General features: G+C 38.6%; 1 protein-coding gene across 1 annotated transcript in view; it reads left to right on the top strand.

The window, feature by feature from the left end:
• ranbp10 (RAN binding protein 10) overlaps window positions 1-1,775 on the top strand; it is a 47,818-nt gene extending 46,043 nt beyond the window's left edge. The window contains exons 13-14 of the mRNA XM_042496123.1: window positions 203-344; window positions 683-1,775. Of these exons, the coding sequence (XP_042352057.1) occupies window positions 203-333 (131 nt within the window). The 3' untranslated portion in view covers window positions 334-344; window positions 683-1,775. The remainder of the gene's footprint in view (window positions 1-202; window positions 345-682) is intronic.
• The last annotated feature ends 13,995 nt before the right edge of the window (window positions 1,776-15,770 follow it).

Here is a 15,770-nt window from a genome sequence, read left to right as displayed (position 1 = left end):
TACACTGACACTTATGTATTCAAACTACAGCTGCAGTTTATTTACTGTAACATCAGCGTAACAGCCGTGTGGCAAAAAGAAAGCAACCACGTCATGTTGTCCCTGCCTTAGATACAGAATCTTTTATCTCCAGCACACACAGTTGGATGCATTGTTTGACTCATGTGTCGCACCCCGCCCCGCCTGTATTTTCCTGCTCCAGAGTCCCAAAATCTGCCTAAGCAGCCTCCACTGATGCTAGCGCTTGGCCAAGCCACAGAGTGTGTTCAGCTCATGGCCCGAGTCCGGTCTGGTTCCTGCTCCTTCGCCAGAGTAGACAACTTTTTGCACTAGCCCAGGTCCAGGTGAGTTAAGTTTACGTGGTGTAAATCATTAACACACAACCACGGACAACACTTCTTTTTAATCTTTAATCTGACAGTTTGAAAACATTCACATAATACACACACACACACACACACACTCTTTATATATATATATATATATATATATATATATATATATAATATATATATATATATAGTGGTCATACAGCATATAAAGTAATAAAGTAAAAGTAAAGGCAATAATCCCAAACAAAATGAAAATCCAAAAAAACCAATGCAAATGCAAATATCTAGCTGTTTTAATCATGCGCCATTCATTCATTACCTTGCTCAGATGATTACCCGTCTCTCCACAGGTTAATGTTAAGTAGCACTGAGAGAAGGCATGTCCAGCAGGTAGTTGTCATGGCGACGGAGGAAAGAGCATGCGTGTGATTGGTGTGTTTGGCTGTCCGTCAGACCAAGCCAGCGGCACAGACAGAGGAGCAGAGGAGAGCGCGAGAGAAGAAAGCTTCCTTTTAATTTAGTATTATCAAATAAAGAAATGTGTGACACTATTTAAAGATAATTAATTATTATTCTGTTTATCTAGCCATTTTATAGTTCTTTTTTTGTCAGTTTGTTGTGCTCATCCTGGACAAGACAAATTGTAAATCCCCCCTTTTTAATTTTTCTTATGTTTTAATGGGTGGATTTTGATTCCCTACGATCAGTATTTTACTCACGTTGTTGTTGTTCGCCATATCACAGACTACAATACCCACATCTGGTTACCACGGTGACCCCCACAACTGCAGTTCACAAAACCTGAGGTGTATTAACATCATCTGTGAGAAGATACAGAAGACAGAAAGACTGAACCTTGCCCATAATTGAAAGGAGACTGTAGTTGAGAGCTGAGGGGCGAGGGTGATTGAATTAGAAGATTAGAGGTGTCAGAGCCTTAATTTTACCGTAACGAGCACAGCATCGAGCAGTCAGTGATGTCGTTGCAGGTGGCAGAGCTCAGCACCAGCTGCAGCAACAACACTATCAAACCATTATGAACCGCAGACTAACAAGCACAGTGTGTGGACGGCTAAAAGTCAAGTCACCCCGAGGGGTTTCATTACTGCAGTGTTACATTTTAACATCGGCCACGGCCTGACCTGCTCTGTGCATGTGCTGTTGCAATTAGAGTTTCAAATCAAGCCGTGAAATCATTTGCCAAAAAGAAGGGTTTCTTTCTTTTTTTAAATTTAGGGAGATTGTGATTGTGATATTTAAGTCACGGTTTTTCTTTCATATTAGGTGTTTGATTCCAAACCTCTCAAAGGCTGTGTGTGTTGTAAGAAGGCTTTTTTTCCACTCAAACCCCTCCATTTCTCCATCACAGATAAATGTAACTTTACTACTACTTTTTCTGGACAGGAGGATGTAGTCAAGTTTGTTTATAGAGCCCCTAAACACAAGTTTGTTGCAGAGTCCTTCCCAGTATGCACAATAACTTTATAAAAAGATGGAAAAGCAAGATTTTTTAGTGTTTTGTTTAGCTGCTGGCCACAATTAGATTTATGTTACACTTAAAGTATACCTCTGGATCTGCTTTTGATGTTCTGGAGATGTTTCAACAAATGCACATGGTTGGATTACGCTGCACATGGTTATGTTTAGACGCACATGGCAACCAACGCCAGGACGTCAACAAAGACACATTCTGGCGCAGATGGGTAGGATTAGGTAAAAAAGGCACATGCGAAGGTGTTGACAAAAAGATCACATTCAGATGGGAAGCGAAAACCAGGCTCCTGCATGAAAGTCCGGGGTTTGTTCGATCCATCCACCCCTCCTGCAAGCCCTACAGGGACCTTCATGCTCCTTATATTACGTCGTTACCGGCAGCATTTCAACTGACGCTGACCATCTGCATATCATGCTGCTGCGATGGTTTATAGGCTCTTTTTTATATGTTTGTGAGATCATTTATACAAAATGTCTTTTTTATTTAATATTGGAGTGTATTATTAGATTTTTAATTTTGACATGTTATCACCATCACAATCAGCTTTCTGTCTCTGTATCTAAACAGATGATTGTTTATTGCAGATTACAGATTTGACTAAAATTCATCCAATTTCTAATCCAGTAATTGGACTTTGATAAACTTGGTTTGTTCCATACATTAGCTTTATCTTTTTATGTTTACACCAGACTTATTTTCTACCAAATGGCAATGGCTTAATGTTGTCTGATTAGTGTCAAGCTGTCACTTGGGCTGCTTTGTTGTGACCTGGCAAATGGCTTGTGGATCCACCCTGAAGTGTATATTACCATTTATAAGAGAATTTCAGTCTATGGTAGAGAACTATGGAATAATATAATACAGGAGATGTGTATATGCAATGTGGGGTTTACTACAGGGTATGTGGTCAAACTTTTTACTGAGCTGGTTTTTATACAGACCTTCTGCTATAATAGGAACTATTCTAATAACCACACAAACAGTACACACTCACAACATCCGCTTCTACCGCTGTAAAGGACTTCTGTTACACACACACACACACACACACACACACACACACACACACTTGTACGTGAAAGAACAACCTCTGTTGCATACCTGTAGGGAACAAGTCTCCCAGCTGTCCTTTGTGTTTGAGCCTGGGCTGCGTCTCGGCACTGTTACCGCGCACCCTTCCTCTAATCCCTGCATAGACATAAGCACTGATGTGATCAGTGATTGTTTTAAGGAAAGGATGGATGTGAACAGTTTTGGAAATGGGCCCGAGGCCTCTGAAGCCACATGGACTTCTTGCGGAGAGGCCAGAGAAATGGATTTAGGCATCGCAAACAAGCTGTGCACAATTGACTTCTATCATGACTTTAATTTCATATTTTGACTTTTGAGTTTTAGCAAAAAAGAAAAAAGGAAAAAAAAAACAATTGTGAAATGAGTTACCCTCTACTTAGCATGACTTTTAAAACCTTTAAAACGATATAAAAAAGGAAAAATGATAATTGAAAAAAAAAATACCTATGTACTGGAAACATGTTAAAAAAGAAATATTGTATTCTGTTTAATTTTGACAGAATTATTTTTATTAAAATACATCCATAAGCATATGATTGATCTCCTGTTTTCATTTGGTGTGTTTATTTCTTTTCTATCAGCACATATAAAACATTAGGTAAAAGGTACAGCACATCTAAAAGAAAGATGCAAGTATACATAAGGCATACAGATGACAAACATTCTTGATAGATAAGTAGATGAAAAAATCAATAGGTAAATAAACAAAAATACATATAAATAGAAAGATAAAATGTATAAGCATGCACATAAAATGGTATCGTCATTCAGAGGATTTCCAAAAACTTTACACTGTTTTTGTTTATTAAGCAGATCGACTTGAGGAAAGCCTTAAACTCCAGGAGGAAAAATACAAACTTAGGAGGTGATTTCTGAGGAAAGAATTCAGCACTTAAAATTATGAAACTGATTAGATATTCAAGAGTTCTGTAGTCTGGATTTTAATAATAGCAGATAATATCTCTGAGGTTAAAGTGGTAGACTAAGTTGGAGGTTTCAAAGATATTACACATTCAAAATATTAACTAAATGGTAGTTTTTGTGTTATGTTTGCAAAAGGAGCAGGAAGTGTCAGTGTCTGTAAATTTAGCAATAAGACACTTAGCAGGGTATATTTCATGTCACATTTTGAGTATGATGTACTTATTAAGCTGTATTTGAGACACAATACTGACACTGTGAAGGCCAAGCCCTTTTCTAGTTTATGTTCTCAATTTTTAATTTTTAAATCTCCAAAAAACATTGCCTCTGTTAGTAAACAGTATGGTGGGCTAGCCAAGACTTATTTTACCCCAAAAAATTACATATTTCTGTAGGCTGGACACTAACATTAACCTGGTTCCCTCATCAAAAAGCCTACAGGATTTTTCCCCTGGATTTTGGATCATTGCAGAAAATAAGCTCTGCCATAAACAAATGTTTGAGATACTTACACATTTTGTACAGCAAGATAATCTTTACAAAAAATAACGCCACTTTAAGGATTCTTGAAGCCTAAAAATAATTGCCAGAAGTAAAAAGCTGTTGCTAGGGTAAAGTGGGCTACACTACGATTGCGTTGCCATCACTACGAGGCTGTAAAGCCATGTTCAGAGCGGTTCGCTGTGATGACGTTCTGTTGTCTCATGTAGCCACTTGCTAGCAACCTCCTTTTTTAAGACCCAAAACATAATAAGTTTGCAAGTGGAATATTTACTCATGTATTTTTTTGTGTAGGAAAAACCATACAACATATTGATATATTGATTTTTAATGATGTAAGAATCATATTGACATGAATCTGAAATGGGCAACTATGCAAAAAGAACAGGTTTATTTAACTAAATTGTGGATATTTTTTATTATATGCCTTCCTCTGCAATGTCAAAACCTGACGCCTACATTTCCCATGATGCAACTTGACCGCCGACAGTTCGGAGGGATTTTCCGGTGTGTTGTGATGCTAGCTGCGGCAAGAGGAGAGAGGCGAAAAGTGGGCTACAGAAGCCAAGTAAATTACGTTAATTCCTGTCATATTGTTTTATTTAAAGACTTGTAGTCTTCAGTTACAATTGCGAGATTAAAAAAAAACGCCTCAGCTTGTATTCACGTAACTAAAAACACTGACGTTGAAACCAACAGACGGGAGTCGGTGTCGGTGAATCGAAGGCGCCATCTTTTGTCCGGACGCTGTGATGTTGTCTTGGAGAAACGGGGGAAGTTGGACTTTGGACGGTTAAATGAAGCTCAACTGTCTGTCAAACAGCTGTTGAAGATCTCACAGATTCAGTAACAGCTTTATTTTCATGCTTTGGGGCCAGTTTAAACAGCAGGAGATAAACCAAGCGACGAGACAACAAACCTGAAGACTCAGAGGTCAGTTCTCTCTCTGCTCACACACTTAAGTGTTTCATGCTCATAATTTTGTCACTGTGGAGGTATAAAATTGCGTGTTTTGTTTTGTGGACTTTTAATTTATACTCACGGATGAGTACAGGTAATTCATATTTTTTGTTATATTATGCTGAGAACTTCAGGGGTGACGTTTTAATGTAGGCCAACCTGGAAGCTAACGTCGCCCTGGTTCCCTCGTCAAAAAGCTTATGGGATTTTTCCATTGAATTTGGGACAAGCTCTGTCATAAACAAACGTTTATTATACGTACAAGTTGTGTTTGGCAAGATTATCTTAATAAATGAACAACACTTTTAGGAATTTTTAAGCCTAAATATAACTACCAGAAGTAAAAAGCTATTGCTTACAGTAGACTGCACTGAAGTCCTGTTGCTGCCAGACTGTAAAGCAGGGTTGTTTTTTTTTGTTTGTTTTTTTAATTTCCTTTATTGTGAAATGTAGTGATAACAGAACAAGTGAAGGCAAGTGCAGGGATATATAAACTGACAAGGAAATTACATAAAGTGGCACAAAGACATATAATAACAGTACAGACAGAGTAGAACGTTAAGAAAACAGAATTAAGCAAAACACAAAATTAAAAAAGGGGATAACACAAGAGTTCAATTTGAAAGGTATGCTGGCAAAAAAACTTGCTTAGAGTAGGGGCATGCAGATTTAAATGGTTATATTTTATATTTATTTTACCGTCAATTTTGTAAAGAAAACATGCAGATTTGGAAGGCCAAAATGGCATGCCACAGTCTTATTGAGGTCGGGATGTGTAAACAGAATAAACAGAGATCATTCAGACTTGTAACCGTCAAAAATAATGTTGTAAACCATTCTTTGGTAAACCAAAAATGAGTTACACATTTTAAAACTCATATTGACACATCTCCCTTTATAAGTGTGCACATTCTGGAAGTAACTTAGTTTTTGCTCTGAACATTATTTGCAATATTTTATTATATACCAAATCATAACATTTAATGGTTGTAGATTTTAAATACAGTACATTACATTAGTGTAATCATAGTAACCAGCCTCATTATGACATGTGTGGCTCATTGTTGTAGTAAGACTTTGTCATCGTTTTAAAGGTTGACCCCCACGATTCCAAATAACAGGACATATAAGAAAGTATAATTGACCAATAAATTATATACAGGTTTATCATGGATTGCTACTGACTTGTTTTTTCTTAAAAATAATCATTGTGTTGTTTCCATGTTAATTTCATCAGTCAAAATCAATACATGGAAAGAAAGCTGTCCAATGCCCTGGTGTATAAATTACAGTATCCCTGTAGTAGTGCAACAACAAACAGCAGACGTCTTGTTTCATAAGTCCACCAGAGCTGCAACGTTCACAGCAGCTTGTGTTATATACACATCAGACATTATGTCATCTGTTATTCCTGATGTGTGGAACCTTTTGTTTTACTGTAGCTGAACACCAGAGGGCAGAACAAGGTTGGGGAATACAACCAGCACAACATTAACTCTTTCCATTTGCTCTGTGAATGTCACACATTTTTAGTTCAAGAATAAACACACAGTATATAGTGTATGGATATTAGATCTCAGTTTCTCTTTGAAGTAGCTTCTCCCCATCCCTACGTTTTCTGAATTTACACATTTTCCCAAGCTGTTCCTCACATTCCACGGATAAAACGATACACACAAACTGGCAACTTTGATCTTTTTTTTTTTTATCAAGCGGAAACACAATTTTGCATAGAGTTGTAGTATAATTCCCGTTTTTAGAAAATAACTAATCTGAAAAGTGGAAATATATTTTGAAGATGTAAAGTGAAGGAATTTGTGTTTTATTTAAAGGGCTGAAAATGAAAATACAGTTTTGAAATCAATCATCATCAAAGACAAATTGGGATATTATTCATCTTTATTTAGACTTGAAAAATCATTGAGGCCTAGTTTACAATGATGTTGAGCAGAAAAAATAATGAAAGGCAAGATTAACAAATAATAAAAAAAAGAAATATATAAAAAAAAATTTAAATATAAGAAAAAATGTGATCAGTTAAAATAGGCATACAATCAATCAGTAATGTTATGTCCTCACTGCAACATAGTGAATTAAATTTTCCACCTTTTCAGTCATGAGTCCCATGACTTCTCTTAAATACCTGTATACCTGTCTAATTTAGCAGTAGGTCGTTCGGCTCAAGCTGCAAAGAAACATCTGGGGCCAGATGCATAAAACTCTGTAGATTCATGACTGAAATTGTGTATGCACAGAGGCAGAAATATGCTTTCTTTTTGTCAGATTTATAAAGCTGTGTGTACACACTGATTCTGTTTTGTTAATCTCAATCATTGTGGCAAGTGAAGGGGCCAGAAAATGTGTATGTGTGTTTCATACCCACTGCTTCACCTTCGCAAATTATCAACATGCTGCTGTGAAAATGTTATTCATATGGCCTAAATAAACTTTGGGGAGCACCTAAACTGCCTGTACTTACAAAGGAAATGCCTTGGACACATAAGCGCCGATTTATGCCGGTGGGTGCTCAAAATCTAATGACTTGTTGCAAGTGTTTCAGCAATGTAGATCATTAACAGCCATAACCAACGTGAACACGGCACACAGAATGATTCACACCACACAGAATGAAATAGCTAATACTACCAAATCAATTCTAGAGGTTCATTTGAACAAAAAGCATAAATCCACAATCCAACCCTGAGACTGAATATACTGTATGTATGTGAAGCCAGAGAAGAGACTGTAGGCTGACATGCGAGCGGTGGAGCTGTCCATAGTGCTGAAATCATTGACACATGATGTACTTTTCAGTACTGACCAGCTCCACTCATTCATTAATCACTCCCTGATATTTTACTTATTGATCACCATTATCAAGCTTTAATGCGCAGATATGATTGTATATCAAAAGTTCAACGGAACACACCAACGAAGTATTAGGCTGACCGTAGACACCACAACTGTATTAGTAAAAAGGCTCACATAAGCATAAATCAGTCTTAAATAAGCGTAAATCCACTCTAAGAACGACAGCAACAGTCATTTAGCAAGTGCCCCAAAATAACATATGTCTAGTGGGTCCATAGGAGGGTGTAGATGTTAAGACCCAAACCATGATCTTTCCCTAAACCTAACCAGGCTGTTTTTTTCAAGGAAACCTTAACTGTGGCATTTTCACGTTATTAAAAGAAAACTTAGCTGATTCTCAACCAGCTCTGTGTCATCACAGTGTGGGCAGTTGGGCAGTGTGTGCAGATGAGCGGTGATTAGCCTTCCCCATGTGCCCAGAGCTCCATGCCCATCTGCTGGCGGAGGTCTGCCGGGTGGTGTGAAACATGTCATAACGTGTCATCAGTGACTCAAAACGTGTCGTCCGGTGGGGTGAATTGATTTTTAGCAGTGATTTGTGACTGTTTTTGATGGCACTGACGAACAATGCCATCCTTCTCATAGGGACCTCATAACCATAGACTATAATATCGCCAGCGTGACGTCACCCATTGGTTGGTGGTTGGTGGTTTTAAAGCCTCAATTTCGACATTTTAGCCGTCGCTATCTTGGGTTTTTGGAGTCAGAAGTGATCATATTTGGATGATTAGTTGGAGCTTTGGAGGAGTGAGGGGTGGAACCGACTCATGGACTGCAATGACCGTTGGTAACAACTTGTAGACAGCCTGTCATTCAAGCAGCCCCACCCCTAAATATGGGTAACTTTGAGCCTTGATTAAATGTAAACTGATGAGTTGAATGAAAATTTTACCCCCTGTACTGTCATCATGAATGCTGAAATTAACTATAGAGACCAAACTGGTTTTTGCACCAGGCTGTAAACACGTTTATTTTTACCGTAAGACTGGGCATACCATGGAGGTCTAAGGGAATTTACTTTGTTTTGGACCCAGCCTCAAGTGGCCCACCAATGAAATGCAGTTTTTGGCACATTAGCATAATTTCTCAGCTTTTGAGGTTGCTGCTTGGTCATAACTGAATTCTACGTGTTGTTCTAGTGACTATGACAAGGATTTGTCGCTTAACTCTGGAGCGATACAGTTGATTGTTTGGTCTGATTCAAAGGTTTTCAGATACAGAAACTTTCGGCTGGTGGTTCAGTCCAATTACCAACCCAAAGTGTTGGTATTTGATGCCTCAGTGAGACTCAACAATCAACTATCTTTCTCCAAAATTACAGCACATTTCTTTTGAAGCACTTGATGGTTAATCCAGCGTCAAAGTCCGTCATTTATCAGTCCTGTGCACAAACCAGCGCAGATCCGAGCGGAGAAATCATCCTACGATGGGGTTTACGAGTGATTCGTGAAATGTTCTTGCCTTGCAGATATAAGAACAGCATACGAATAACCGGCTGTTGATAAATATGGCCTCTGAAAACAATTAGCAATTACATGTCCCGCGCAAATATTTTCTTGGTTTAAAGGCCTCTTCCCAAGAGTTTACAACATGGAGATGCGTAATATGGCCAAGAGGAGAAAACTACTCTGATCTAGAAATGGAAACGCTGACATCCCAGAACAAATTTAACCAAATGGTTGTGTTTGGCAGCCTGAAATGGCATCACAGGAAATTGGAAAAATGCAATATGGAAGGAAAACAGTGCCGCAGTGGATAATCAAACTCCATCTGAGATTAGAATATATAATCTATACATCCATGATATGTGATGTCTTATAGCTCACATGTATCAATATTAATGGCCCTTATAATATAAAATACTGATATTTTTATACCATTCATATAAAAGCTTAGAATTGCCTCAGAACATGTAGCTGTGCATAACAGGGCTGCTTTCATTTTCAGGTGGTGGAGGAAACACAGACACGGCACCTGTGTCCGAGCTGCACAACAGTAAAAATGTTATCACCTAGTATTTAAATAATTACACTGTTGCAGAGTTTATTTCTTTCTTTTTAACGATAATTGATGTAAAGATGCTTTGGCTTCTCAGTGTTAAAAATAAAAGTTTGAGATAAATATCAGATCAACATTTACTTTACATATTTAAGTGATTAATATGTGGCTGCAAATGCTTGGATGCCAGTCAGGGTATGGTCTAATAACAATTCTCCAACTGAGCTAGATTTCTGCTGTTTTGCAATTCCACACTTATTCAAACTTATGCACACGACCTGAGACCTGATGTGAGATGCGATTGGAGCCTCCGCTCTTGTCCGTATTGATGATGTCAAGGTTTGCATGGAAATGATTGAACGCCCAGTTTTCTGCAGTACGTTTGTTTAATAAATGAGGGCCATCATATCTCCAGCTCTAGTATGCTGTCTGTCAAGTATAGATGTAAGCGAGTCTGCTCCAGTATGTTTGTCAAATATTAGATATAAGCAGGTCAGGCAGGTACTAAAGCTAAGTATAAGACTACAGCTATTATTTATTTTTTTGGCCTCATGATGATAAAATTGCCTTTCTTAAAAAACAGTAATCCTGTCAAACAATTGTTCAGTTATAAAACAATTTGCTTTTAACTAAAAGACTTACTAAGAGCATCACTGCTGCTGCCTCCCTAAAGAAACTGACCCATGTCTTGGCCTTTTATCCCAAAACGGATGTTTTTCCAGCTATCTTTGACAAAATAATCAATGTTTTTTATAACACATGCACATGCCAGTCTGTCTCTCCAAGATCTAATATTTAACAGAGCTTTAATACCAAACTGAGCTTCATTTTGCAATGACAGTGACAGTTTAGAAAAAGAAAAAAACAGCTATTTTGTCATCATTGAGTAACTCAGGTGGCATTTAATGACAAAAGCATTCAGTGCTCCCAACAAACGCCATATGGCATTGTTATTCATATAGCACGTGATGCACATTCACAATAAAATGAATACAATAAGTGTCATTCATCCTCATCAAGCCTTGGGCTTTTTTTCTGAGATTCAAAACCATATTATATAAATATAAAAACACACATTCAGAGCCTGTAGAGGCTTTCGGAATGGGCAAGGAGTAATTGAATGTGTTTTTCACTGGACCTCAGGCTATTCATGGTCAAGGCTGATTACCAAGGAGGGGAGTGGGTACATGAACTCGAGTGTGTACAGGGCTGTGTGTCCTTGCAAACATAATAGAATAGAAACATGTAAACAAGTACATTTTGCTGTGGTTCGCTCAACATCTTTGACCCCATTGACCTGCAGCCGAACCGAATAATGTGAGCATTAGTCTGCAGGTAGAATTTTGTGTAAACATCTACATATCTAATTAAGAGCTGAAACAAGGTGATACATGATAGTAAAATGGCTGCGTGAATGTGAAATTTTCCGACCTTGAAGCTACTTAAGAGGAAAGAAAAGGCAAAAAAATAGATGTTGAGGGGTTAAAAGTAGCATTAAATCAGTGATTGCAAGGCCCCGGGACCATTTTGACTATGTACCCACACATGTGCAGCTCTCACACACACACATAAAAACCCAGCACTACAGCTCCCAGACGAGTGACACAGAAATTGCTCAAAGGTTAGCGGTTCAAACACACACTCCAAATTTTCACAGCGAGCGTTTTTAAAATCCCCTTTCTTGTGCAGACGGAGAGACGAGCCTGTAATTATGCACGAGGTGAGAGCGGTGGGCTGCCTCTGTCAGCGCTGTGGGCCAATGAATTTCCTACATCATACAGTATATTACGCCTTGGAGGCCTGCAGACATGCTTGCAGCGCTGCGAGACCTCTGGCCTTCAGAATTGGGATGAAACATTCAGCGTGGTTGCTATGGTACATGTTAGTCACCGTGGCAACCTGCTACAGCGTTCTCAGAGGGGAGGGGTGGGGGTGTAAATAACGCAACACCCACTCTTATTGCCCAATTGGTGTAATGCATATTCATACTCACATGCGAGTCATTAGGGACATGTTTTATTAGTCTACCCACCCATCTACCCTTCCATCTATCTATCCATCCATCCATCTTTTCATCCTTCTATCCTTTTTGGCTTGACTAAATAGTAATTACTCCGAGGCCAGTTGAAGGATGCTGCCCCCGCCTGCTCTCAGCTAGATTGTAATGGGTTCATAAGCGCTGCTGATTGAATTGATTGCCACAGTTGGAGTCTGGCTGAGATGTACAATGGGGTGGAATATGCAGAGCACAGAACATTAATCAGCTCACACGAACGGGCTGCAGGTTCTCACTTTATTTCAGGTACAGTGGAAAATGTATACAGTACAAGTCATATGTAAAGAATGACATCAAAGAAAGGGACAATAATCCTTTTTCTCCACCTCCATTGGGTTTGACAGATGTGTTGTAGGGTTGTCTCGCAGTTCTGCCGTATCCACGTGCATGGTTATCGCAACTGAAGTAGGGCTTAGCTTTACCAGGACATTTGCTTTTTGCTGTTTGGATTTTAAGTGAAATAAACAGACTGAAAACTATCGTATTCGATAAAACAGATGTTGACAAAGTCAACAAAGGGTCATAAATCCCAATATATGATATTGCAATATGCAGCATATTGAAAAAAATGTTGAAAAATGCAGTTTTTCTACTTAAGTTCTCAAGTATTGGGATTAGAGTTACAACTGTAGGAGATTTTCATGGTACGATAACCATCTCAGAAAATATTACAGTATCACAGTACACAGTATCAGACAATTGCTATTATTATCAGTCACAATGCCCCTTAAAGGAATGAAAACATGTGTTTTTTTTGGTTCAACAAATGCTTAGTATTAATTGAAGAACCTTAAAACCATGTTTTAATCGAAGAATGTGTAAAACGTCTGACAGGCTGTGGAGGAGGACATAAATTGCATATTATTTTCAATACTGCAGAAAGCAAAAGTACACAATATGAGAGCCTTTAATTTTAATTGCACAGTATACTTTGAAACAGGTGTGATGCTGGACCCCTACTTGTGATATTATCGTTACAATTGCAATCGTTTGGTGATTCCCACCCCTAATTTTTGGCTGGCATTTATTCTGGTAGAGCCATTAAACGTACTGTTTTCTAGGTTCTGTTTGTGAGCACATGTAGTTTCCAAGCAAGTGGAGATTCGAGGGAGCTGATTATAATTGTAAACCGCAGCCATGTGGATGCTGGAGGTCAGAAGCGCAGACAAACAGAAAGAGGTGGAGGAGTGCAGGCATGACTCACTGAGGTAGACTGTGACTTGTTGTCAGGAACGGGAATGTACAACAACAAAATCACTAGTCTTCCACAATGCGCCACGCTGTTCAGGCTCGAGAGTCAAAGTGCTTTCTGCTGATCGTCCGACAGCAGCAGCCCTGTAAGTCAGATAAGGTGTGATATTAAGTATTGAGGATTTTACTGATTAAAAAGGTTTTATCTGCTCTTTAGAGTGGGAATCAACAGGACTATATCAGGAGTTGCCTGTGAAAAAGGTGCATTATTAATAATATTAACAAATGAAATACTGAAGATGTAAAAACATATCCAACATCTATAACATCAAAGATCATGTATCTGAAGAAAAGTCGCATAAACACATAATACATGCCATGTCACAACACACTCCACACTGTATAATGACCAGCCGCAATGTGATTGTGAATCAACTTGTGATTCATTACCTTATTCATTTATCACACATGATGTACATATCAAGGGATATTAAGGCACTTTGGATTTGCATTTGTTGATGCCAACAGCAGCACAAAGAGACAACATACAGTGGGAGAGACAAAGCAGCCTTGATGAATTAATTTAGCAGAGCGTCCCAGCTGCCTGTGAGCCGGTAATAATGCACCGATAAGTACAGCACACACACACACACACACACACACACACACACACACACACACCACACACACTCACACACTCTCAACTCTCACCGTAGCTATTGCAATGTGGATCCCACTCTGCTATAAGCTGTGCTAGAGCATGGAGATCTCTCTCTCTCTCTCTCTCTCTCTCTCTCTCTCTCTCTCTCTCTCTCTCTCTCTCTCTCTCTCTCACACACACACACACACACACACACACACACACACACACACACACACACACACACACACACACACACACACACACACACACACACACACCACACACACACACACACATAGACACACACAGGAAGCCGAGCAGAGAGTTGTGACAGAACGGTTGTTGTAATAACAGAAGAGTGAAAGGACACAAGTTTAATCTCCTGGTATTGGTTCTCTAATGCACTGCCAATAAAGTTGGATCTCTGCGGGATAAGGGAGAGGAGACGAGAGGAAAGTGGAAAAGGTAAAGAAAGGAAAGAAGAGCTAAGGAAAGGAGAAAGGAGTTGGAATAAAAGGAAACAAATAAAGGGAAGGGAAAGTAAAGGAGAAAAAAGGGAATAAGAAAAGAGAAAGGGGAAACAAGGAAAAGAGGAGAATTGAAAAAACGACTGGAAGAAAGGACGAGTTAAAGAGAAGAAAGGAAAAAGGAAGAGAAATGGGAAAGGAAAGAAGAAGTAGAGAGAAGGAAATGGGAAAAGAAGTGAAGAGAAAAGGGAAACAAAGCAAAAGAAAAAAGGAAGAACCAAGGAAAAGGACAAAGGAGGAGGAGGGAAATTAAGTTAAAAGAGGGGGAGAAAAGGGAAGAGAAATAGGAAAGGAAAGAAGTAAATGAGAAAAAGGAATAGAGACAAAAGAAAAGAGAGTTAAAGAAAGGGAAAGGGGAGTTGGAAAGAAAGGAAACAGGGTGTAAAGGAAAAATGGGAGAAATGGAAAAAGGAGAAAGGGGTAACTAAAACAAAGAAGAGAGAAAGAAAAGTTAAAAGAAAAAAGGAGGAAGGAAAAGAATAAAGAAAAGGAAGAGAAACAGGAAAGGAAAGAAGATATAATGGAAAGGAAAGACTGAAAAAGTGAAGAAGAGAAAAGAAAGGGGGAAGAAAGAAATGGGAAGAGAAACAGGAAAGGTAAACGGATGTAAAGAGAAAGAAATGGTAGAAAATAGGTAAAAAGAAAAGGAAGGAAAGAAGTGATAAGAGAAGAAAAAGAGTCCTGGAAGGAAAGAAAAAGAAGGGGAAGAGAAATGGGAAAGGAAGGAAAAGGTAAAGGAAGACAATATAAGAAATGGAAGAAAATAGAAAAGGGGAAAAAGAAAGAGGAGGAAGGAAAGAAGAGTTAAGGAAGGAAAAAGAAGTTGGAAGGAAGGCAAATAAAAGAATGAGAAACAGGAAGGGAAAAAGAAGACAAAAGATAGGAAAAGATAATGGAAGAAAAGTGAACAAAAACGAGGGGAGGAAACAGAAGAAATGGGGGATGAAATAAGAGTAAAGCAAGTAACGCAGAGGCCAGAAGAGAAAAGGAAAGAAAATAAAAAAGGATGTGAAAATAAAGGAACGGGTAAAGAAAAGGAAATGAGAGATTGTGAGAGAGAGGGAAAGAAAAAAGACAACAGGGGAAGGAGAGTAAATTAAAGAAAAAGATGAGAAAACTGCAGAGGGAACGCACGGTGCAAATGAAAAAGAGTAAAGCATGAACTGTTTTGATGTTCAGCAGGTGTCTGTTATTCAACTTCACA

This window comes from Plectropomus leopardus, chromosome 11 (genome assembly GCF_008729295.1).
Source record: "Plectropomus leopardus isolate mb chromosome 11, YSFRI_Pleo_2.0, whole genome shotgun sequence".
NCBI lineage: Eukaryota > Metazoa > Chordata > Actinopteri > Perciformes > Serranidae > Plectropomus > Plectropomus leopardus.
The sequence above is the reverse complement of the archived record's forward strand: the minus strand, read 5'-3'. Positions and strand labels throughout refer to the sequence as shown.